Here is a 24,576-nt window from a genome sequence, read left to right as displayed (position 1 = left end):
GAAAGAAGAAGACGATAGAGGATGAGGGAATCATGTCTTAAGTGAGGTAGGGTAGGAAATCAGCTAGAGAGTCTTAGGCCTAAGTAAATAAAATGAAAACAAAAACCTTCACTGGAGATACTGGAGATCACATAAGGACCAGGTAATCAAAAGCTACACATGTTACACCAGTGCCACAGACAGATACTAGATTAAACAACTTTAGGATACATCAAAGTAATAATATGGGTGATAAAGTTATCAATAAGTCAGAATTGGTACATGAAATGCATTAAACAAAATTTACTCAAAGGTTTAAAAAGCTCCATTTCAAATAGTTTACTAAAGAGTCTCTTCACTTCAGTGTTAAAGGCTTTTACCAGGTTTCCAATGAAGGTCTCCCAAGGACTACATTTGGATGCTTACCACTATTCTATTTTTTAATTTTTTTAAGTTTATTTATTTTGAGAGAGAGTACAAGTCGGGGGGGGAGAGAGAGAGAGAGAGAGAGAGAGAGAAAGAAAGAGAATCCCAAGCAGGCTCTGAGCAGTGCAGAGCCCAATGCAGGGCTCGAACTCACAAACCCTGAGATCATGACCTGAGCCGAGATCAAGAGTTGGACACTTAACCGACTGAGCCACCAAGATGTCCCTAGGTGTTTACCAGTATTTTAAAATGTGATCCAAAATACAGTCTTGATGCTCTAATTTAAAGTACAATATAAGTTTTTAATTTTAGAATCCTCAGAGCTGTCATTTCTTGGTGTTTTTGTCATGTTTAATCTAGCCATAAATCTTTCCCACAAAGCAGTTTTGGACTAGACCACCGAACTTTGCTCCAGTTTTATCCATCAATATTAAAGCCATCACTTACTATAAATGCATCAAATACTAAGTACTGAGGTTACAAAATTGAACAAAACAGAATCCCTGCCTTTGAGGCAGTTGTAGTCATTTGGCAGAAAGAGACATGAACAGGTAATTACAATACTACCTGATTAAGTTTTACAACAGGAGATACGAACAGAGCATTGTGCAAAGTGGTAAAAGCCACTAAGTCAGCCTGGAGGACTATGCTAAGCCTGTTCAAGAGGATTTGACATTTAAATTCATCTACAATGAGGCAGTTAGGTTAGTCAATCTATAAAGCCCCTTCTATTTAGTATATGTGCTGCCGAAGCGAGCACAAAGCCCCTTCTATTTAAAAAAAAGGACCAAGGGGTGCCTGGGTGGCTCAGTTGGTAAAGCATCAGACTTCAGCTCCGGTCATGATCTCATGGTTCATGAGTTCTAGTCCTGCATCGAGCTCTGTGCTGACAGCTCAGAGCGTGGAGCCTGCTTCGGATTCTGTTTCCCTCTCTCTGCTCCCCACCCCCACTCATGCTCTGTCTGTCTCTCTCTCTGTCAAATATAAATAAAAACATTTTTAAAAATTTACAAAAAAAAAAAAAAGGACAAAAAGTTGAAGGTCATGGAAATCTTATTTGTCAGAAATGGCTGATGCAGATTATTCCAGTTTGTTGTTATTAATCTAGTCTCTGTATCAAAAACAATATTTTGCTCATACAATCTCATCTTCTCTCCCAAACAATTCCTCGTCCTGCTTTCTTTTTCTTGGTAAATAGTAATACTTCCATAGTCAACAAACCACCAATTTCTACTGATTCTACTCCATATAGTCTCTTTACTCTGGCTACTTCTATCTCCTACATTGGAAGCTTCCAACAGCTTCCAAAAGAGTTTTCTTGTCTGAGATCCCTTCTTCCAATCAACCAGTTCTTCACACTATGGCCAAAGTGATTTTCCAAAACACAGATCTGATCACATGACAACTCACCTTAAAATCATCCAACTGCTCCCTACTGCTCTCAGAAGACACCCAAACTCTTTAGCATAGGTGTCAATAACTAGCCTGGCTTGCCTCTTGCTATAATCTTTTACACAGTACTCATACTGAACCTCTTATAGTTTCTTCAACACAAAGTACTCACTCACCATCGTCTCTAGAGCCTTCTAAGACTCCCTCAAAAGAAAATCAGATGACTTTCCCAAGTGATTTTTCAGTATGCTCTACTCCATTACTATACTTACCACACTATACAGTATTTTAATTACCTGTTTCCCTCAGAAAGCTGTAAGTTCTTTAAAGACAAAAACTATCTCACACGTTCTTATATTTTCTATCTAAAGCATTATGCCTGCCTGGCACTGACATATAGTTCATGCTTGATAAAGATTGCTGAATGCATGAATAAATGAACAAATAAACAAACTGCAAAAAAAGAGAAATTCAATGGCCTACAATTTGTCATAATATTTATTAGCTACACTACAGAAACCTAATACTATAGCATGACCATATTTAAGCCATAGCCTATTACAATTAACCTGTTTTTAGAAACAGAAAGAAAGAAGGCTACACCATAAACTCAAAATTCAAATGAGCTTAAAAATTTACTGAGGTCCTCCAGTTTAGATGGTATAAATTTACTACTTAAGGTCATTTTTTTTTGGAAAGAATACATACATATCAGATTCATGATATGCTATACATTTTAAAATTATAACTACAGGGGCGCCTGGGTGGCGCAGTCGGTTAAGCGTCCGACTTCAGCCAGGTCACGATCTCGCGGTCCATGAGTTTGAGCCCCGCGTCAGGCTCTGGGCTGATGGCTCGGAGCCTGGAGCCTGTTTCCGATTCTGTGTCTCCCTCTCTCTCTCTGCCCCTCCCCCATTCATGCTCTGTCTCTCTCTGTCCCAAAAATAAATAAAAAACGTTGAAAAAAAAATTATAACTACATATGTACTATTACATTATTTTCACAGATAAAACACTGAGTTTGCTTTTTAACAAAAATGAAAGCTGCGTTCATCACTGACTCACCGGTTCTTTTCCAGCTCATTGTGTGTAGACCTAAAAGGAAAACAAAAAAGACCATTAGCCATTTGTTGCTAAGGTTATGGAAAGGGGGATTAGTTACTGCTGTACCACACCCAGAGAATTTCTTTAACAATGCAATATATAGTCAGACTTCTACAATCACACTCATCAAGAAGAAATAGCCTACGTTCGTTAGAATTATTCATTCAGATATAGTGTCTTCAGTTAACAACTAAATATTCTGAAACTGGTGTTTCACTGTTACTTTTTTTTAATGTTCATTTATTTTTGAGAGAGGAGAGAGAGTGTGAGCAGGGAAGGAGCAGAGAGAGAGGGATACAGAGACTCCAAAGTGGCCTATGCACTGACAGCAGTGAGCCCCATGTGGGGCTCAAATTCTAGAATGTGAGATTATGACCTCAGCCTAAATCAAATGCTTAACTGACTGAGCTACCCAGGCGCCCCTCACTGTTATCTTAATAAAATTAATGCTAGCACGTGTTTTCTTGCCTACCCCTATCCTACATTTTGTTGATTGGTAGATTAAAAAAAAATTTTTTTTAAGTTTATTTATTTGAGACAGAGAGAATGTGCATGTGCATGAGTCAGGGGGAGGGGCAGAAAGAGGGGGGTAAAAAGAGAATCCCAAGCAGACTCAAGGCTGACAACACAGCTGACACAGGGTCCTCGAACCCTGAGATGATGACCTGAGCCAAAATCAAGAGACAGACACTTAACTAAGCCACCCAGGAGCCCTGATCTGTAGATTTTTAATTCACATATAATCCATTTTTGTTTAAAAAGAAAAATGTACTTCTATGTCCTCTTCCATCTCCACTTAGTCACTCCTAAACACGGAAAAAATGTTTTGGCTAGCACAGAAGCTGAATAAGGTTTGCCTTACTGCTAAGTGATTTTATTTTTTCAAGAGTTTATTCATTTTTGAGGGAGTGGGGAGGGGCAGAGAGAGGGGGACAGAGGATATGAAGCAGGCTCTGGGCAGACAGCAGTGAGTATGATGAGGGGCTTGAACTCACATACCCTGAGATCATGACCTGAGCCAAAGTAAGATGCTTAACCAGCTGAGCCACTAGGCGCCCCAAGAAACACACTTTTAAAAGACTGGGAGGATATACCTCAAAATGCTAACAATGGTTGTTTTCTTTTTGGGCCTTTTTTTTCATTTTGCTTACCAATATTTGTTATAATACTTATCATCTACTGAACAAGTACAGTGTCTGCTAAACAGTGTGCTAAGCAGTCCATATATTATTTCATTTTCTCCCCCAAATACCCTTGTTTTATAAACAAGAATACTGAACCTCAGGTCAAGAGACACACTCTCATCCCAAGAGTATAAGTAGTAACCAGGATTTAAGCCCAGGTCTTTCTTATCCCAAAACTCAAGTTCTTAACTACCTGGAAAGAGAGGTTAAGGGCCAGACTCTAGGCCAGATCTCCTGGGTTCAAGTACTGTTTGGTCTAGTTAAAGTCTTCATTTCTCTGTGCTCAGTTTCCTCATCTATGAAATAGGAAAAGTAACAGTACTTGCCTCATGTGATTGTTAGGAGGAATAAATAGTTTACACTGAATAGCAAAATATAACAAACTCTAAAGTTAGCTATTATTAGAATTATGTTATACTAGTTCTCTTGAATGAATATATATTACTTTTACAATAATTTAACATTAGCAATAACAAGAATTTTATAAAGTAGAGTTCAAGTTCCTGTCACAGAAACTAATACTTTAATCATTTAACATATTCTGGTTAATGTCAACTGTTTTCAGAATATTACTGATTACCTTAATCTGATTTGTCATTCCAATGGATATTTAACAATTACATTTCTAAACTTTAGGGGCATCTGGCTAGCTCAGTCGGTTAAGCGTCCAACTCTTGATTTCAGCTTGGGTCGTGATCTCATGGTTCATGGGTTCAAGCTCCACATCAGGCTCTGCACTGACAGGATAGCATGGAGCCTGCTTGGGATTCTCTGTCTTCCTCTCCCTCTGTTCCTCCCCTGCTCATGCTGTCTCTCAAAAATGAATAAATGTTAAAATTTTTTTTAACTAAATAATAAAACAAATAAACAATAGGAGTGTTGTCGTCAATCTCATAATTTGTAGAAATTTTACCCACTGTCTTAGTTCAAGAGCCAAAGGCTTTTTTGAGTTACTGTCTCCTGTCCACCCTCTGCTTTCTTAGCAGTATCACAAGGTCCAAGTGACACAGGATAAAAAAGACTAATGTTCATTTTCAAAAGATTATCTTAATAAAAGGACTTCTCCTTCAAAAGAGGTTAAAAAAAAATCTTAAGATGCTTCAAGAGTTCAGTCAAATTAACAGCAAGGATACGTACAATTCAGATGGAAGAAATTATAAAAACATAGAACCTTTCGTTTAACAGACTTAAGAGTTCAAAACCCAACAAGTAAATTATAGCCAAATCTCTATCACTATAATAAGTATTTACAAAAAGTTTTAAGTTCTTTTTTGTCAAAGTGAATCAGTAAGTCAAAAGAGGAATAAGACATATTTTAGAGAGATTTAAAACAAAAAATTTGTTCAAAATTTGAATGGGTAATCAATAATGAAATTCCCCACCCCCTTGTAGTAAGTTTTGGTTTAACTGCCTTTATCCGAGAAGAAAACCTAGAACAAGTAAAATAAAAACAATGAAATAGTAAAGTAAATAATAAATGGAAACAACCTATTTAGACAGAAGTAGATTACTTACCATAAACTTAATCTAAACAGTCTAGAGATCCCACATATGGCCATAAATGCAAAATAATATATACCCAAAGATAACCAATTGTTGAATTCCAATATTGTATTGAACCTATTATCAAAGCTAGCACCAAAAGAACATAATCTGACCCACTGCTGTGAACAAAATTAAAACAGCAGGTTCTTCCCACCTCTCTCAGACTTTTATTTGTCTTGTTTCTAAAAAAATATAAAATGACAGCTAAGAATATGAACTTTTTCATCAAACCAAGAAATGCACATCATACTAGTTATACACTAGTAGCATTTAACAATATTTCCAAATATCAAGAAACAAAAATGATTGTGTGTGTACTAATCTTTACCATATTGTCATGTTCTTACACTTTTAAAAAAAATCTATCAGTAGTACTTCTGTTTTCACGGCTTTTTTGCCTGTAATATCAAGTAAACAAATAATGTGTATCTTTAAGACTGTCTTAGACTACAGGGAATCAAAAACCGTCTCTGGTAAATTTAAGACATGTATACTAATAATTATAACTCAAGGCGAAATAAATATATAAAGAAAGGTACAAAGTGTTATGGGAGTTTAAAGTAGGCAGATTTGAGGTGCCTGGGTGGCTCTGTCGGTTAAACATCTGATTCTTGATTTTGGCTCAGGTCATGATCTCATGATTGTGAGATGGAGTCCTATGTCAGGCTGTGCTGGGCATGGAGTCTGCTTGAGATTCTCCCTCTCCTTCTGACCCTCCCCCACCAAAATAAACAAACACAAACAAACAAGGCAGAATTTACTTCCCAAATATGGCTATCAGGGTAAACTTCAGAAAAAGGTGGCATTTGGTATGGATCTTAAATGATGGACTATTTGCTACTAGTAGAGGCTGGACCTGATAGGGAGAGGACATAGCAAGTGGAAAGGAGCATAAGTAAACAAGCAGAGCTGTCCCACAACTATATGGCCAACTAATCTTCAACAAAGCAGGAAAGAATATCCAAGGAAAGAGTTTCTTCAAGAAATGGTGTTGGGAAAACTGGACAGCAACATGCAAAAGAATGAAACTAGACCACTGTTTTATACCACACACAAAAATAAATTCAAAATGGATTCAAAATTCAAAATAAATGTGAGATAGGAAACCATCATAATCCTAGAGGAAAACCTCTCCGGCATTGGCCGTAGCAACTTCTTACGTCTCCTGAGGCAAGGGAAACAAAAGCAAAAATAAACTATTGGGACTTCATCAAGATAAAAGCTTCTGCAGAGCAAGGCAACAATCAATAAAACTAAAAGGCATCCTTTAGAATGGCAGAAGATATTTGTAAATGACATATCTGATAAAGCATTAGTAACTTAAAATATATAAGGAACTTATAAAATTCAACACCCAAAAAAACCCCAAATAATCCAGTTAAAAATGGGCAGAAGACATAAATAAACATTTTTCCACACTTGATCTTAGCCAAAAGGCCAAGAAGCAATGAATAAACATTTTTCCAAGAAGACATACAGATGGCTAACACATACATGAAAAGATGCTCAACATCACTCATCATCAGGGAAATACAAATCAAAACTACAATGAGGTATCACCTCACACCTGTCAGAATGGCTAAAATTAACAACACAGGAAACAATAGATGTTGGCAAGGATGTGGAGAAAGAAAGAGGAACCCTCTTATACTGCTGATAGGAATGCAAACTGGTGCAGCCACTCTGGAAAACAGTATGGAGGTTTCTCAAAAAGTTAAAAATAGAACTATTCTATGATCCAGCAATTTATACTACTAGATACTTACCCAAAGGATACAAAAATACTAATTTGAAGAAATACATGCACCCCGATGTTTATAGCAGCCTCACCAATAGCCAAAGTACGGAAAGAGTCCAAATGTCCATCCACTGATGAATGGATAAAGAAGTTGTCGTATGTAATATAATGAACCATTACTCAGCAATAAAAAAGAATGAAATCTTGCCATTTGCAGTGACATGGATGGAGCTAGAGAGTATTACGCTAAGTGAAATAAGCCAGAGAAAGACAAATACTGTATGATTTCACTCATATGTGGAACTGGAAAAAACAAAACAATGAGTATGGGGCGGTGTGAAGACAGACACACAAACCATAAAACAGATTCGTAACCATAGAGAACTGAGGGTTGCTGGAGGGAAGATGGCAGGGGGAAGGTTAAATGGGTGATGGGCATTAAAGAGGGCACTTGTGATGAGCACTGGGTGTTGTATGTAAGTGATAAATCACTAAATCCTACACCAGAAACTAGTATTACACTGTATGTTAACTGGAATTTAAATAAGAACTTGGAAGAAAAAATAAAAATAAAAATTAAAATTAAAATAAAATAGTAAAATAAGCAGAGCTGTAATGTCCAAAGCAAAACCAGAGAACAGCAACTAATAGGTCATAAAGACCTGTGGTGTTACAGGACAAAAGTCCTGAGTCTATTAACTCGATCATTCACACTAGCTGTGTAACTTTAAACAAATTATTTAACCTCTCTGATTAAGTTTCCTCGTTTGTAAAACTGGAATACTAACACGTGGCTTGGCTGGGTTACTGTGAGAATTAGAGAAAAATATGTAAAAGCATGTAACCATAATAAATATTCAGTAAATGTCAGCCATTGCAACTACTCTTATTATTTTTAACAAAACTAAAAACATACTACCTAAAACAACTGAGTATACTACATGGGGCAATAAATCAATAAGTTCTCAATATACTCAGAATGAGCCTGGAAATAAACAACCATATGATGAAAAAAGAAACTGAAAGAAAATATAAGTATTTTGGTCATTTAGTCAGCTGTGAAGATAGTACAAGGTTTAGGTTATGACAGAGAGAAAGATGACTAATTATGTGTACACAGAGAAAATAATGATCTAAATACTGTTGGCAAGAAATGAGTATCACATACTAGGAACAAACTCTTTTTGCTTCTCTGAGCCTATGTGTCCAAACAAACCCTACCAATAATGTGCCACTGAAATACTCAATTATGATAAATTCTCTATAAAACTGAGATGTTCTAATAATCCATTGGGTTAGCCCACTTCTCTTCTCCAAATAAAATGCACCTCTGAAAGCAAACACTAATGAATTGTATGCCTTTCAGATACCCTTACTCTGAATGCTTAACTTTCAAGGACAGAGAAAAGACATTTCTATCATTCTATCATTGAATCACAGGTAATCTTTTTCACAAATAATATCCCTTTAAGAGAGACATGCTAATGAATTCCCTGTCTGAATGGGAATCATTATCTCAACCAGATCTGTGACTTTTCATTGACTACAACAGAGCTCTAATACATAAACTTTCATTCTTTAGATTGTAGTTTGGTGGCAGTCAATGAAATGAAGCACAGGACTGAAACTGAACAAAACAGTTTGGCTCGAGTAGTGCCACCGTGGAAAAAAATAAAAGCAGCCATTCCCAGAATTAATATTCTCTTTTAGCAAAAGGAAAGATCTCACCACCTTTGTTGAACTGATGAGCCAACCCCAAATTTGTTAACATTTTTGTTTTATTTGCTTTGTAATCCTAAAATGTCTTATGGATGTTACCCTCAACACAATGAAAAGAACACATTCTCTGAAGCTAAACAAATATCTACTAATTGTATCTTAAAATTTGTAATTTCATATACATATATTTAAAGGAGAAGAAAAACACAAAACTTCAGCCACATTAGTGCTGAGATAGTTTGAAAAACACTGTAAAAGAAGAAACCATGCTAACTGGCGATAAAGTAATTATTCCTTTTTTAAATTAAATTTTATTGAAGTATAATTAACATACAGTATTAAACTAGTTTCAGGTACACAACATAATGATTCAACAATTCCATACATTACTCAGTGCTCACTTAGTAAGTGTAGTCACCATCTGTCACCAAACAATGTTATTACAATTTTATGGACTATATTCCCTATGTCATACTTTTTACCTCCAGGACTTATTTATTAAAGTAATTCTTTCAAGAAGGTAATTTTGTATATTTGTTCCTATCAAAGTTACATTTTAAAAACCATAAAAACACTAAAACTTGAATATTGCAGGCTTTTAGGAAAAATGCCTTGTAAGAAACATATTGCTTCTTCCTTAACAATGACAAAAGCATAACTACCGTAATAACTAAGGTCACAAAAAAAGCAAGTGTCTAAAAAGAATGTGTAACAATAACTACAATCAGTTAAATTTCCCTTAAAACTTACATATGAAAGCTGAATATATGCAATCCTTACATGGACTCAGCATCTCCACACATAGGCATATACCAAAATAATATATATGTTCATCAAAGAACATACAAAGCAATGCTTATTCTTTTCATACTGGCCAAAAATTAGAAACAAATGTCCATCAATAGTAGAATAAACAAATTGTGAAATACTCATACAATACTACAGAGCATTGAAAATGAACACCTTTTATTCAATAACATGAATGAATCTTCTAATTTCAACATAATGTTGAATGAAAAAAGGCAGACACAAAAACATATACTGTATAACTCCACCCATACAAGCTCAAACCTGGCCAAATTAATTTAAAGTATCAAAAGTTAGAATAGTGGTTGCCTCAGGGAGAGGGTAACACTCACTGGAAAGAGTCAAAGGGAAGGGCTTCTAAGAGAGTCTGTAATATTTTATTTCTTTACCTTTGTGAAAATTCATCAAACTGTACACTTAGGATTTGTTTTTCTGCATGTTCACTTTCAATAAACAGGGAAAAATTTTAATTACATATGAAATGAATTCAGTAAAAAGCAATTCTTATTTCAAATATAGCAAACACCCTAATTTAAGCCTCCGATAAATCTTCTGGCTCACTACATAAATATCCCTAAGTTATACACTTTGTAAAGTATAATTTTCACTACTAAAATTATACAGAGTAAATTCTTTTACCTTAAGAAGCTATGAAAAGAAGAGCAAATTAAACTCAAAGAAATAGAGGAAGGAAATAAGAAGTTACAGGTTAAAGAACAAATCACAAAGAAATTAGAAAATAAGGGTGCCCAGCTGGCTCAGTTGGTAGAGCATGCAACACTTGATCTCAGGGTTGTAAGTTTGAGTCCCACGTTACTTAAAAAAATAAAATTTTTAAAAAATATATGTGTGTGTGTGTGTGTGTATCCAGTTGAAGGTGTGTGTGTGTGTGTGTGTGTGTATATATATATGTGTGTGTTTATATATATATATGTATATATATATATATACGTGTGTGTGTGTGTATACATATGTATACACACACACACACACACACACCTTCAACTGGATAATAAAGAAAATGCAACATAATCAAAATTTGCTCAATACAGCTAAAGCAGTGCTTTGAGACAAATGTTTAGCTTTAAATATTTTTGTTGGGGGTGGAGTCCAAAATCAATGATCTGAGATTCCACATTTAGAAGCTAGAAAAAGAAGCACACTAAACTGAAAGAAGTTGGGCAATGGTTGTCAAGTGTGGGCTATTTTGCTCACCAGAAGATATTTGGCAATGTCTGGAGACATTCTGTTATTACAACTAGGGAGATCCACTGGCATTTTGTAAGGAGAGGTCAGGGATGCTGCTAAACACCTTATGATGCTCAAAACAGAATTATCTGGCCCAAACTGTCAAGTGCTGAGGCTGATAAACTATGAAGTACAGGAGAAAAATAAAGACAAGAACAAGAATGACCAAAATAAGAAACAGGAAACAACGGAGAATAGCCATAAAACCAAAAGCTGACTGGGGCACCTGGGTGGCCCAAACTCTTGATTTCACTATCTCACGACTGGTGAGTTCAAATCTCACATTAGACTCTGCACTGACAGTGCAGAGCCTGCTTGGGATTCTTGCTCTCTCTCTCAACATAAATAAACTTAGGGGGGGAAAAAAAAACAAAACTAAAAGCTGACTTTAAAAAGGTCAGCAAAACTGATAAACTTCTAAGACTGATGAAAGAGACAAAAACTACCAAAAAAAAAAAAAAAAAGCTACCAGGATGAAAGAGCACACATCACTATGGATGACACACATTACAAGAATGGTAAGAGAATATGATGAACAACTTTATGCCAATATATTCAAACAACTTAGATAAAATGGATAAATTTCTTGAAAGATAAAAATTATCAAAACTGACTCAAGAATAATTAGAAACCTTGAATATTCTTGCATCTATTAAAGAAACTGAATCCATAATCAAAAACCTTCCCATAAAGAAAAGTCTAGGCCCAGAAGTTTTCGTTGGCAAATGTTACTAAGCATAAAATCTTTCAAAAAATAAAGGAAGAAGAAACACTTCCCAACTCATTTTGAGGCCAGTATTATCCTGATAGCAAACTCTGACAAAGAAATTACACTGGGGGGGAAAAACCTAAAAACCAGATTACTATCCTTTATGAACATAGACACAAAAATTCTTAGCGAACTGAATCCAACAGCAAATAGAAAGTATGAGTTTTACAATAAAAAAAATGTGTCTGGCCTTTGTTCTGACTTCCTGAAACCTTGGAATTTTCAAGTTATAGGAGTGTCTACATTATTCATGGTGGAGCCTTGGACCACGCTTGAATTTATGCTGAAGAGATGACTCAAATCGGGGGCTGGTCTTGACAGAAAGATGAACTGTGTGATTAGAGGGTTGAGGCTGTAAGACACTGATATCACCTGACCTCCTAACCTCCAGGGAGAGAATGGTCACTAGAGATTGAGTTCAATCATGTGGCCAATGATTCAATCAATTATGACTACATAATGAAATAAAAACTCTGAAATCTGAGGCTCAGGTGAGCTTCTTGGTTGGTAAATACATCCGTGTGCCAGGAAGGCAATGCATCTTGATTCTACAGAGAAAAAACACAAAAGCTCCATGTTCCCAACTCTCCCAAACTTTGCCCTATATATCTCTTCATTTGGCTAGTCTTGATTTGTATCATTTATAATAAAATCTGTAATAAGTATAGTGCTCTCTTGAGTTCTTAGAGTAGTTCTAGTGAATTAACAAACTTGAGGGGATTGTGAGAACCCCCAAATTGGTAGCCAGATAGTCAGAAGGGTAGGTGGCCTAGAGACTCCTGAACTTACAGCTGGCATCTGTAGTGAGGGCAGTCATGTTGAGGACTGCACCTTAGACTTGTGGACACTGTGTTAACTGCAGGGTGTTGGCATCAGTATTGCAAACTACACCATGACCAAGTAGAGTTTACTCCAGGAATGCAAGACTGATTTAAGATTCAACAAAAATATCAATCACTGTAACTGACCACATTAACAGAATAAAAAAATACAGTATAGTATAATCTCAATAAGTGAAGAAAAAGCATTTGACAAAATTCAGCATCTATTAAAGATTTAAAACACACACACACACACACACACACACACACACACACACCTCATAAATTAAGAATTTCCTGAACCTGTGAAAAGGCATCTACAAAAAATTATCATACTCCATGGTGAAAGGATGCATGTTTTCTCAAGATGAGGAACAAGGTAAGGATGTTCACTCTCACTACTTCTATGTAGCACTGTATTAGAGGTCCTCACCAGTAAAATAAGGCAGGAAAAAGAAATATATAGAATGGAAAGGAAGAAGTAAAAATATCTTTACTGTAAACAACATCATTTATCATCTATTTAGAAAACCCTAAGGAATATACAAATTATTAAAATATACCAAATTCAACTGCCATTTACAATAATAGCATCAAAGAATAATAAATACTTAAGGATAAATTTAACAAATACATACATTACTCACATTCTGAAAAACTACAAAATATTGCTGAACTTTAAAAACATCTAGGGGCACCCGACTTCGGCTCAGGTCACAATCTATGGTTCGTGAGTTTGAGCCTTGCATCAGGCTCTGTGCCGACAGCTCAGAGCTTGGAGCCTGCTTTGGATTCTGTGTCTCCCCCTGTCTCTCTGCCCCTCTCTCACTTGTGCTCTCTCTCTCAAAAATAAACAAACATTTAAAAAATAAAACATAAAAAACATCTAAATAATTGACAAAATGAAGAGACATACCATATTCATTAATAGAAAGATACAATATTGTTCACATGTGTCAGGTCTCCCCAAATTAATCTAGAGTCAATGCAATCCCCATCAAAATTCTAGTAGGCTTTATTATAGAAACTGACAAGCAGATTTTATAATGTATCTTAAATTGCAAAAGACCTAAAATAGTCAAAGGAACTTTTGAAAAAAGGAGCACATTGGAAGACTTACACTACCTGATTCCATGACTTATTAAAAAATATATACATATAGTAATGAAGACACTATGGTTTTGAAATAAAATAAATATTTTGATCAATGGACCAATCATAGATTTGCACATATATGGTCAAATGATTTTTTACAAAGATGCTAAGGTAATTCAATGTAGAAAATATAGTCTTTTCAAAAAATAGTACTAGAACAACCAGATGTCTATTTGCCAGAAAATGGTATTTAGCCCTTGCCTCACACCTTCTACAAAAATTAACTCTAAATAAAGCTTAGATCTAAATGTAAAACCTAAAACTGTAAGACTACTAGAAGAAAACAAGAGAAAATACTCAAGATCTTGGATTATGAAAAGATTTCTTAGGACATAAGGAGCATGAACAATAAATGACAAATATCAACTGGACTTCATCAAAATATGCAACTTTGGTCTTCAAAAGACACTGTTAAGAAAATGATAAAGGCTGGGGCGCCTGGGTGGCTTAGTTGGTTAAGTGTCCAACTTTGACTCAGGTCATGATCTCACTATGAGTTCGTGCCCTGAACTGGGCTCTGTGCTGACAGCTCAGAGCCTGGAGCCTGCTTCAGATTCTGTGTCTCCATCTCTCTGCCCCTTCCCTGCTGGCACCCTGTCTCTCTCTCAAAAATAAATAAGCATTTAAAAAAAATGATAAAGGTAAACCACTGAGTAGAAGAAAACATTTGCAAAACACATATACAGTAAAGAACTTGTATCCAGAATTTGCAAAGAATACTTTACAGCTCAACAAGAAAACAAACAACTCAAGAGAAGAAATGCAGAAAATATAATCAGACACTTCACCAAAGAAGATATATCAATACCAAACAAGCATATATAAAGATGCCCATGATTATCAGTTATAAGGAAAATGCAAAGTAAACCAGAAGCTATCATGACCCACCCGCTAGAATGGCTAAAATTTACAAAGACTGACAGTACCAAGGGCCATCCAGGTTGTGGAGCTACTGAAAGTCTCTTACGCTGCTAGTCAGAATGTAAAATGGGTACAGACACTTTGGAGAATGGTTTGGCAATTTCTTTATAAAGTTAAATATACACTCACTCCATGACTCAGTAATTTCACTCCTAGGTACATATATACACAAAGAGCTGTTCGTGAAAGTACATGGCATCTTTACTTATAATAGCTAAAAACTATATGCAACCTAAATGTCTATCAACTGGTGAATGGATAAACAAATTGTGGTAGATTCATACAATGGACTATTACTCAGCAATATAGAGAAATGAACTGTTGAAATACAGAACACCATGAATGAATCTCAAAAAACACTATGCTAAGCGCGCCTGAGTGGCTCAGTCAGTTAAGTGTCCGACTTCAGCTCAGGTCATGACCTCATGGTTCATGGGTTCGAGCCCCACTTCGAACGCTGCACTGACAACTCAGAGCCTGGAGCCTGCTTTGAATTCTGTGTCTCCCTCTCTCTCTCTCTGCCTCTTCCCTACTTGTGCTCTTCCTCTCTCTCAAAAATAAACATTAAAAAAAAAAAAACCAAAACCCTATGCTAAGTGAAAGAAATCTGACACAAAAGAGTATGTATATGATTTTATTTATATAAAACTGTAAAAATGGCAAAACTGCAGTGACAGAACAGTTCAGAAGTTGCCAGGAACAAGAGGTACAGATAGGAAACTGTCAAGAAGCAGGAGGTAATATTTTGAGGTGATGAAAATGTTCTATATCATAATTTTGCTGGAGATTGTATGATTGTATACATATGTCAAGCCACTGAAGTATATACTAAAAACTGGGGGTTTTTATTGTATAGAAATTATATCCAAACAAAACTTATTTTTTAAAAAAAGTAGTAAGCCTCATCCAGAAATTGAGGCAATAATCTAATGTACCACAAAGTACTAAAAAATGAGAGTAAAATATTAATTCCTTATTGTGGGAGACTAATAATATAAATTCCTAGAAAGTACATAATTTAAAAACATCATTCCTTTGGGAAATATCTATATTTATGTCCACTTAAAAAAATTTTCATTTCTGGCATACAGTTAATCTGCTGTTAGTTAAGAGTATAGACAGTCAAGTCTTCATCTTCTGTAACAGGAAATCAATAGATAATAAGCAGGACAAGCTTCTCGTTTATTTATTTAAATATTTATTTATTTTTGAGAGATAGCACAGGGGAGTGGCAGACAGAGGGAGAGAGAGAATCCCAAGCCAGCTCTGCCCCTGTCAGCATAGAACCCAGAAACCAAAAGGGGGTTTGATCTCATGAACCCTGAGATCATGACCTAAGCCCGAAGTCAAGAGTCAGATACTTAATTGACTAAGCCACCTAGGCTCCCTGCTTCTTATTTAGAAATAAAAAAGCAGGGGCACCTGGCTGGCTTGGTTGGAAGAGCATGCAACTCTTGATGGTGGGATTATTAGTTCAAGCCCCACACTGGGAGTAGAGATTACTTAATAAATGAAAGCTTAAAAAAATAAATAAATAAGAAAGCAAACAGCCGAAGAAATTGTTATATCGTTGGAAGTGGTAGCGTCTAGGAAGTAGAAAATGGAAGGGGAAAGATAAGGCAGGGAAATGTTATTCTTCTTTATAAGCCACTTGGTATTAATGGACTCATTGCTACTATATACAACTATTACTTTTTAAACATGTTATGAATTTAAAATAAAAGATAACTACCTCACTTTCTATTCTTAGCAGTGACAGAAATTAAGAAGTATCTAATACATATTAAAGTTACACATTATTTATGAAATAATCACTTCTTAGGTGAGAGAGCAATATTAAAAACTACACATAGAAGCGCCTGGATGGCTTAGTCGGCTAAGCGTCCAACTTGGGCTCAGATCATGATCTCACAGTTCATGGGTTCAAACCCTGCATCAGGCTCCGTGCTGATGCTCAGAGCCTGGATCCTGCTTCAGATTCTGTGTGTGTCTCTCTCTCTGCCCCTCCTCCGCTCACACTCTTATCTGTTTCTCTCAAAAATAAAATTAAAAATTTTTTTTTTAATTTTTAAAAGAAGCACAGGGAATTTTGAAATTAAAATTATTGCTCTTAAGCACACTTCCAAAAGTTAAAACAGGATATTTAATGTGTGATAACACATTCTATTACAGAGCAACATTCTAAAAACATTTAAAAATGGAGAAAATATCAGGGGGCTTGGGTAGCTCTGTCGGTTAAGCATCTGACTTTGGCTTGTGTCATGATCTCATGGTCCTGGAGTTCAAGCCCCACATCAGGCTCCGTGCTGACAGCTCAGAGCCTGGAGTCTGCTTCAGATTCTGTGTCTCCCTCTCTCTCTGCCCCTCCCCTGCTTGTGCTCTGTCTTTCTCAAAAATAAACAAACATTTAAAAAATGGAGAAAATAGGGGCACCTGGGTGGCTCAGTCGGTTGAGCGTCCGACTTCGGCTCAGGTCATGATCTCACAGTTTGTGGGTTCGAGCCCCGCATCAGGTTCTGTGCTGACTGCTTGCTCGGAGCCTGAAGCCTGCTTCAGATTCTGTCTCCTATGCTCTCTGCCCCTCCCCCGTTCACGCTTTGTCTCACTCTGTTTCTCAAAAAATTAAAAAAAAAATGGAGAAAATATAGGTGATTTCCTAAATCCCTTGACTTCAAAATTGTAATTTGATATTTTAGGATAGAGTTGGGCATGAAATAGACATTCAGTAGTTACTTTGGTGGGAAAAGAAATGAATGGAACCATAATTAACAGCATTACTTATAATATAAAGCCCATTTTTTTTTAAATTGATCCTAAATTTTATTGTTAATATATTACATTCTTCTCTATAGTACTAGATGTTATGCATCTATTTCAAAGAATCTTACTAAGAGAAGTACATCACACAGAAAAGTGATTCTCAAAGAGAGTAGTAGAAGGGAGGCTGGCAGGACAGCTGAATCTCCTTGCTTTGGTAGCTGTAGGAGAATGGAGGTACATTTTTCCAACCGGCTACACTCCCTATTTCTAACCTCTTATTGGTTTATTTCAAGTTTTGAAGGCTTCATTGCTTAATATTTATGCATTAATTCATTCATTCATTCACTACACCTTTAGTTCTTTTTAGCATCTGTCACATGTTCAAGACTCATCTTAGTGCAATAAACAGGAATGGGCAATTTTCTTTTTCTTTTACACTTCTACTGAGGTATAATATGCATACTATATAAAATTCACCCATTTTAAGTATACAGTTTAAAAACAGTGAGATTCAGTAAATTTATACAGTTGCATAACCTTTATCACAACCTAGTTTTAGGACACTTCTATCACCCCCAAAAGTTTCCTCATGCCCATTTGCAGTCAATTTCCACTCCCATTTCCTAGACCACCACTGATCTGCTTTCTAATTTCTATAGTTTTCCCTTTTTTATAAATTTCACATGATGGAATCATGTGAAATATGTACTATTAAGTATCTGACTTCATTTAATGTTTTTGAGGTTCATCCACTTTGTTATACGTATGAGTAGTTTATTTTTATTGCTCAAAGTATTTCCATTGTATGAATATACTGCATTTTGTTTGTCCATTCATTCACCAGCTTATGGATATTTTGTTTCCAGTTTTTGGTGATGATGAATAATGCTATGACCATTCACACTCAAGTATTCCTGTGGACATGTAGAATAGGAGACCTTCATCTCATAGGACAGTGTTTCACACTTGTTACACTCTATCATTAACATCCAAGTTATTTACCACATCTATGAAAAAGGCCAACAGTATGAAACACTTACTGGTACTTAGTAAGTTAATACTAAATTCCTACTAATACTTAAATGTTTGTTTAAAGAATAAAAGAAACGTTACTCAGCAATTCTGATAATATGGGCTTCAACTTCAATGTTAAAAACACAAACATAACTTTGTCTGCAATAAGGATACCTGTCACAAAATTACAATGAGAATAATGACATTAAACACCCCTATATTTCATACAAAGCCATCAATTGTGCCTAAGTCTCTCTAAAAGTCTTGTCAAAAATATGTGAACATTTCATTCAAAAATACCTTCAGAGCTACATGATCATGCTCAAAGTATTCAGCTATTCATTTAGTATTTAGTGAGTAGCACCTACACTAGGAATATAAATACTGTAAAATTACAAAGTCTCTGCCCTCATATAATTCACGTTCCATCATCCACTTTTTGCAAATAAATAAGGCATAACTCATTAAAAAAATTACAACTATATAACATACACTATGACTTTGGCATTATATCCTTACAACAGTTAAGTAACCACCATGTAATTCTATTTAATTAATTTATATATACTTAAAGATGTTTAACTTTTATGTAGATAAATTGTTTTGTTTCTTTAAATGGATGAAATGTGGCATTTGTGATAAATTCCATAAAAATATTAGACTTTGGGTTTTTGGTAACCTCCCTAAAAAACCATGATTCTATAGAAAAATGAAATTCAAATACTTCTTTTTGGCATACTGTACTATTTCCAGGAATGTAACCTGCCTTCCAAAGGACAATGGACTGGATAACATGTTAAAATGATAATGTTAAGAACATCAAATGGTTTTAGAACCAGACTAGTTTTAAATTTTAAATTGCAACTTCTGCGGACTGTTACCAACAAAGACTACAGAAACCAATCCTAACACGTTCCGTATTAAAAACAATATATCGCCCAGAGTTTTGTGGAGTCTGAAAATCACTTTTTTCCTGGTATTCATATAGAAGATAGATACTATCACACAAGTCTATGGTAATCAAAACTTAAAACGTCAAAATTTACATTTCCTCTAATACCAAAACAAACTTACCTTTTACCCGCTAGTCTCTCATTACATAAAAAGAAAGGTTCTTTACAGTTCCTCAAAGAGAATCCTAAATTGTCCATGTCTAATTAATCAAAATAAGAATAAAGGAAAATCAGTTGTTTTGTCAAAATATGTGACAAATTTATGTTCTATATTAAAAATTATGTTCTTCTGTATTTAAAATTATATTCTTCTATAATTTAAAAATGCCCATTTCAAATGGCTTCAAAGCTCTCATCATGTGGCCTCCACAAATGGTGTTTACATAGTGTTCTCAAAAGACTATCAAAAATATTTCCCATGATAAACAAACGTAAGGAAATAAATACCGCACAGAAACCCTTTTATCCAATGTCATAAAACTAAATAAAAAGAAAATCCACAATACTTTTCCCTGAAATGTATGAAACAACGTTAATAACAAAATTATCTATCAAACCAAATATTTTCTAAGAACTTAGTTACTTAGATAAAATGCAAGGAATTTCACTTACATTAAGTTATGGAATCCCTATATCTCCCTGAATGTATGTTAATCAATGAATAAGTATATACTAGGAGTCTACAGCATTTCTACAAGAACATATTGTAATCTTTTCTATAAATCTAAATAATTTAATCTGTATACTGTCATCTGATAAATAAAAACAGCCATGTTTATGACATCTTACTGACTTGTATTATTTACCATTTTATTATATACATATATTTCCAAACATACCATAAACTCTATTGTAGGGAAGCTGTATAGCAACAGTCATATATATATATACATATATATATATATATGTATATATATACGTATATATATACATATATATATATGTACATATATACGTGTGTGTATATATATATATATATATATATATATATAGTGTCAGTTCAATACATTTGGTTACTAATTACCTTTAAGAAAGCAGTCTCAGTAGCTATAGTAAAAAAGGAAGCAAATTACAAAAGTTGAAAAATATTGGTGGGAAGGCATTAAAGTAGCAGATGCTGACCACATGTTTCAAGCATTTGGCAGAGCGGAAGAGGAGAGCACTAACACAAAAATTTCAGGGTACAGTCACTGAGTCTTAGTTGTTTTGTTTTTTTTTAATGTTTTATTTATTTTTGAGAGAGAAAGAGAAAGAGCGAGTGAGCAAGCAGGTGAGGGGCAGAGAGAGAGGGAGACACAGAATCTGAAGCAGGCTCCAGGCTGTCAGCTGTCAGCACAGAGACCAACGCGGGGCTTGAACTCACAAACTGTGAGATCATGACCTGAGCTGAAGTCGGACACTTAACAGACTGAGCCACTCAGGCACCCCTTTAAGTAAATTATTACTGAGGATTATTTGCTGATTCTAGAGAAACAAATCCAGGGATCTGTCTCATCTCCTAGTTCTACCTGTGCAAGTTACCTTGCATTGCATGCCAGTCCAGTTTCCTCATCAAAAAAATAGGGAAAATATTTTCATTTTACCTCACAGAACTGTTATGAAATTCAAATGAGGTAATAATGTACATTACAGGTATTTATGCATAAGTAGTATATTAAATGTAAGGGGTTACTATTCATTATTATTAAAGATGGATTCTACTCTTTGACCCAACAATTCTAATTCTTCATGTTTACTGAAGGATCTAGGTGGACAAATGCACAGAGGTATCTGCACAAAGTTGTCTGTTCATAGTGCCCTGTTTCAAATGAAAAAAAATAATCTAAAAATAACTTAAATGTCATCAATGGATGACTGGGTTAATGAATTATGGTATACACATGAATCAGAGTATCATACTATGATTTAAAATGATTTAACAGATGTGTATGAACATGAAAAAACATTCAAGATAAGAGAAAGCAAGACTGCAAAAGGTTCAATTCTTGAGATGCCTGCCTTCATCTATCAAACTTAATCAGGTCCTCTGTTATGCCCCCCATGGAATCCTATATTTCCCTCATATTAAATTCATCACAGTTTGAAATAATATATTTATATATTTACTTGACAACATGTGTTTCCTTCATTAAATGGTAACGAAGATGGTGTGTAGACACACATACACAGCCAGGGGCGGGGGGGGGGGGGGGGGGGGAGCGGGGGGATGGGGGAAGGCTGCCAGTACTTTAAAATGTAGGAAGCCAAAATGAAAAATAAAAATAATCTAACAAAAAATATGCACACTTAAATTACACTGGCATTACTGATCAAAATTGGGACCCAGAAATATACTTGATCAAACCATATCATCAAACCTGTTTGACTAGATTTCTGTTTGGAAAACAGCTTCACTTAAGATATCATACTATACCCAAAAGGAGGTAACGCTGTTTCATTTGTAAGGAGAAATCTAGAAGGAAAAAGCTTTCTTCAGGCCAACAGTCTCATCTGGTTAGAATGATGCATATTCTGCTTAAAATCCAGACTGATCTTAAACCAACCACCACTTATAGTTAAATAGGTATCTCTTACCATCTCTAGGCCACATGAGTTTTAATCACAAAATGAGTGTTAATATCTTACCTTCATAAAGCAGAGAACTATACCAAATGAAATCCTGAATTCCCTTTCTAAAATTTGTGATCTTCTACATCATGTATTCAATATTCTGGCAAAAGGCTGCTCATCAAATAGGAACATAAGCAGCTGTCCTACTGACTTATAAGTCATGATCATCATGTCTCCTTGAAACAATACTTCCACAGGGAGTATGTCCTTTAGAAACTCTGCAACAGTAAACTTCTGTTTCAATGAAGCATTTAATGGAAAGTCTGAGTTTGTTTAGAGTGAGGCATATAAATAATTCTTGAGAATTTTTCATTTAAACTTGGTTTTAGTCAAAGACAGAATATCACAGAAAACATTACATAGGCTGTGTTAATCACTCAACGTTTGGAAAATACTGAAGAACAATACTAATATCACAAAGAATTTAACTGCTACTAATCTCTACTTTTGTCCTGAAACTTTGGGAATTTTCTACTCAACAGAGACTCAGAAACTATTTCTTGATACAGAAAATTTGAAAAGCACAGAATAGTAAAAAGAAATTTCACAATAACTATACAGTTTCATTCAACTATTTAGTGAACAAATAGGTACATGTTTAAAAATAAAGACAGAAGATATAACAAATTTCAAATTATTTCTACTGGAAAAAATCCTCTACAACTCTCCTAAAAAAAGGAATCCACCACTATTCCCCCAAAAAACTAATAATGCACAAAGGCAGCTCAAAAGGCTACAAACCTGAAAACATAACACTACAATCATTCCCTCTAAGACTAACATATTTAATTATTCTGTAGTTTTAAGAAAAGTTAAACTAAAGCCTTACAAGCAAAAGGAAAGTTGTTTTGTTTTTCGATGTCCTCAATCCTAAGCAGGTGGAACTGAAATATAGCTGCTATTGTGAGATTCTTTAATATCCAAAAAATACCAAATAGAATAAATTTTTCTCAACTTAAAATTCAAGCATAAATTGGTAGTTACTACCACTTCCTACATCATCTTAAAACAATGCAATTACTATGTGTCATAAGCTCATACCAACATTTACTGCCAATATTTGATAGACTTATGGTTCTTACATATACAAGTTTTAATATTTTTCATGACAAGATGACAATGAATGTTCTTTAAAATTAAGTGCAACATTCTACAGTCTACTATAATATACTTACAGACTATATTATAGTATACTATAATATACACTCAGTATATTATAGTAGTTTGAGTTTTTTACTCTTCAAATACTACATATTATTTTCCCTTCCAGATGTATTATTGTTAACGTCCTTTAGGATACAAAGTAATCAGGGGTGCCTGGGTGGCTCAGCTGGTTAAGCATCTGACTCTTGGTTTCAGAACAGGTCATGATTTTGTGGCTTTGGGAGTTCAAGCCCTGTACTGGGCTCTGTCCTGGCAGCATGGAGCCTGCTTGGGATTCGGTTTCTCCCTCCCTCCCTCCCTCTCTCTCTCTTTCTCCCCCCTCCTCTACTTGTGCTGTCTCTCTCTCAAAATAAATAAATAACTTAAAAAAAAAAAAAAGTATTCAGAGTTTGCCAAAGCAGGAATTGCATAATTTTTCCTTCCAGAGTTGAATATGATACTCAGCACAAAAGAGAAACTCAATTCCTAAAGAAGGCAGGCTACCTGGAGTTTGAAAACCTTCCATTCTTTAAGAAATACCTACGATGTACAAAGCACTGTAATAGTTACTGGGGATAAATCCTTAAGCAGTAGAGATTCAATTTCTGCTTTCATATAGCTTCTAGTCCAATGAATGAGACATGAATTCTTCAATCAGAGAACTGTATGTATCTAAAAACTGTATATTCACAAACGTGCCATCAGGTACGTGACTACCTTATCTACTTTGGCAGATGAAGAAAAGCTTCCCAGAAGTTATGACTGAGTGGAAATGAGTGTTATTAGACAGACACAATTTGGCAAAAGGGGAAAGAACAGAATATGTGCAAAGACGGTGAAGCAGGAGGAAACATGGTGTACTGAAGGAACTGAAAGGCAGCTAGCCAATATAATTAATCAGAATTGTATATGGGGCAGGAGTGGTTGCACAGATACAAGTTAGGAGGTTACAATGAGATGGATGGCATCTCATCAGGAGGGTCGTAATGAAGATAAGAGAAAAGAAGGTAAATTCATGAAGTATTTAGGAGAAAATCAGTATTACAGTGAAGCCAGGCAGACTAGTGTTAGTAGAGTTCTAAAGCTGACAGATCTTGAAATGTTTCAGTTGTGAGACCAAAGAGTTAAAACGCTGGGAATTTAAGCTTATCTGATGCTCCTCAATGAGCCAGATAGCAATTGCAGCCAGGTTTTCTAATACCAGTAACATCTCAGGAAGGGTAATTTCAGGAAATGTGCCAGAAGGCCATGACCAAGACTACGGTAAAGTCAACCAGGTATTTAAAAA

The 24,576-nt window shown here is 35.2% G+C and overlaps 1 protein-coding gene across 3 annotated transcripts in view; it reads right to left on the bottom strand.

Annotated features, from left to right (window-relative positions):
• The window catches only part of MXI1 (MAX interactor 1, dimerization protein), an 81,177-nt gene that overhangs the window by 35,028 nt on the left and 21,573 nt on the right, over positions 1 to 24,576 (bottom strand). For all 3 annotated transcript variants that reach the window (XM_049645733.1, XM_049645734.1, XM_049645735.1), the window contains exon 3: positions 2,863 to 2,892. In XM_049645733.1, coding sequence (XP_049501690.1) covers positions 2,863 to 2,892 — 30 coding nt within the window. The remainder of the gene's footprint in view (positions 1 to 2,862; positions 2,893 to 24,576) is intronic.

This window comes from Panthera uncia, chromosome D2, assembly GCF_023721935.1.
Source record: "Panthera uncia isolate 11264 chromosome D2, Puncia_PCG_1.0, whole genome shotgun sequence".
Classification (NCBI taxonomy): domain Eukaryota; kingdom Metazoa; phylum Chordata; class Mammalia; order Carnivora; family Felidae; genus Panthera; species Panthera uncia.
The sequence above is the reverse complement of the archived record's forward strand: the minus strand, read 5'-3'. Positions and strand labels throughout refer to the sequence as shown.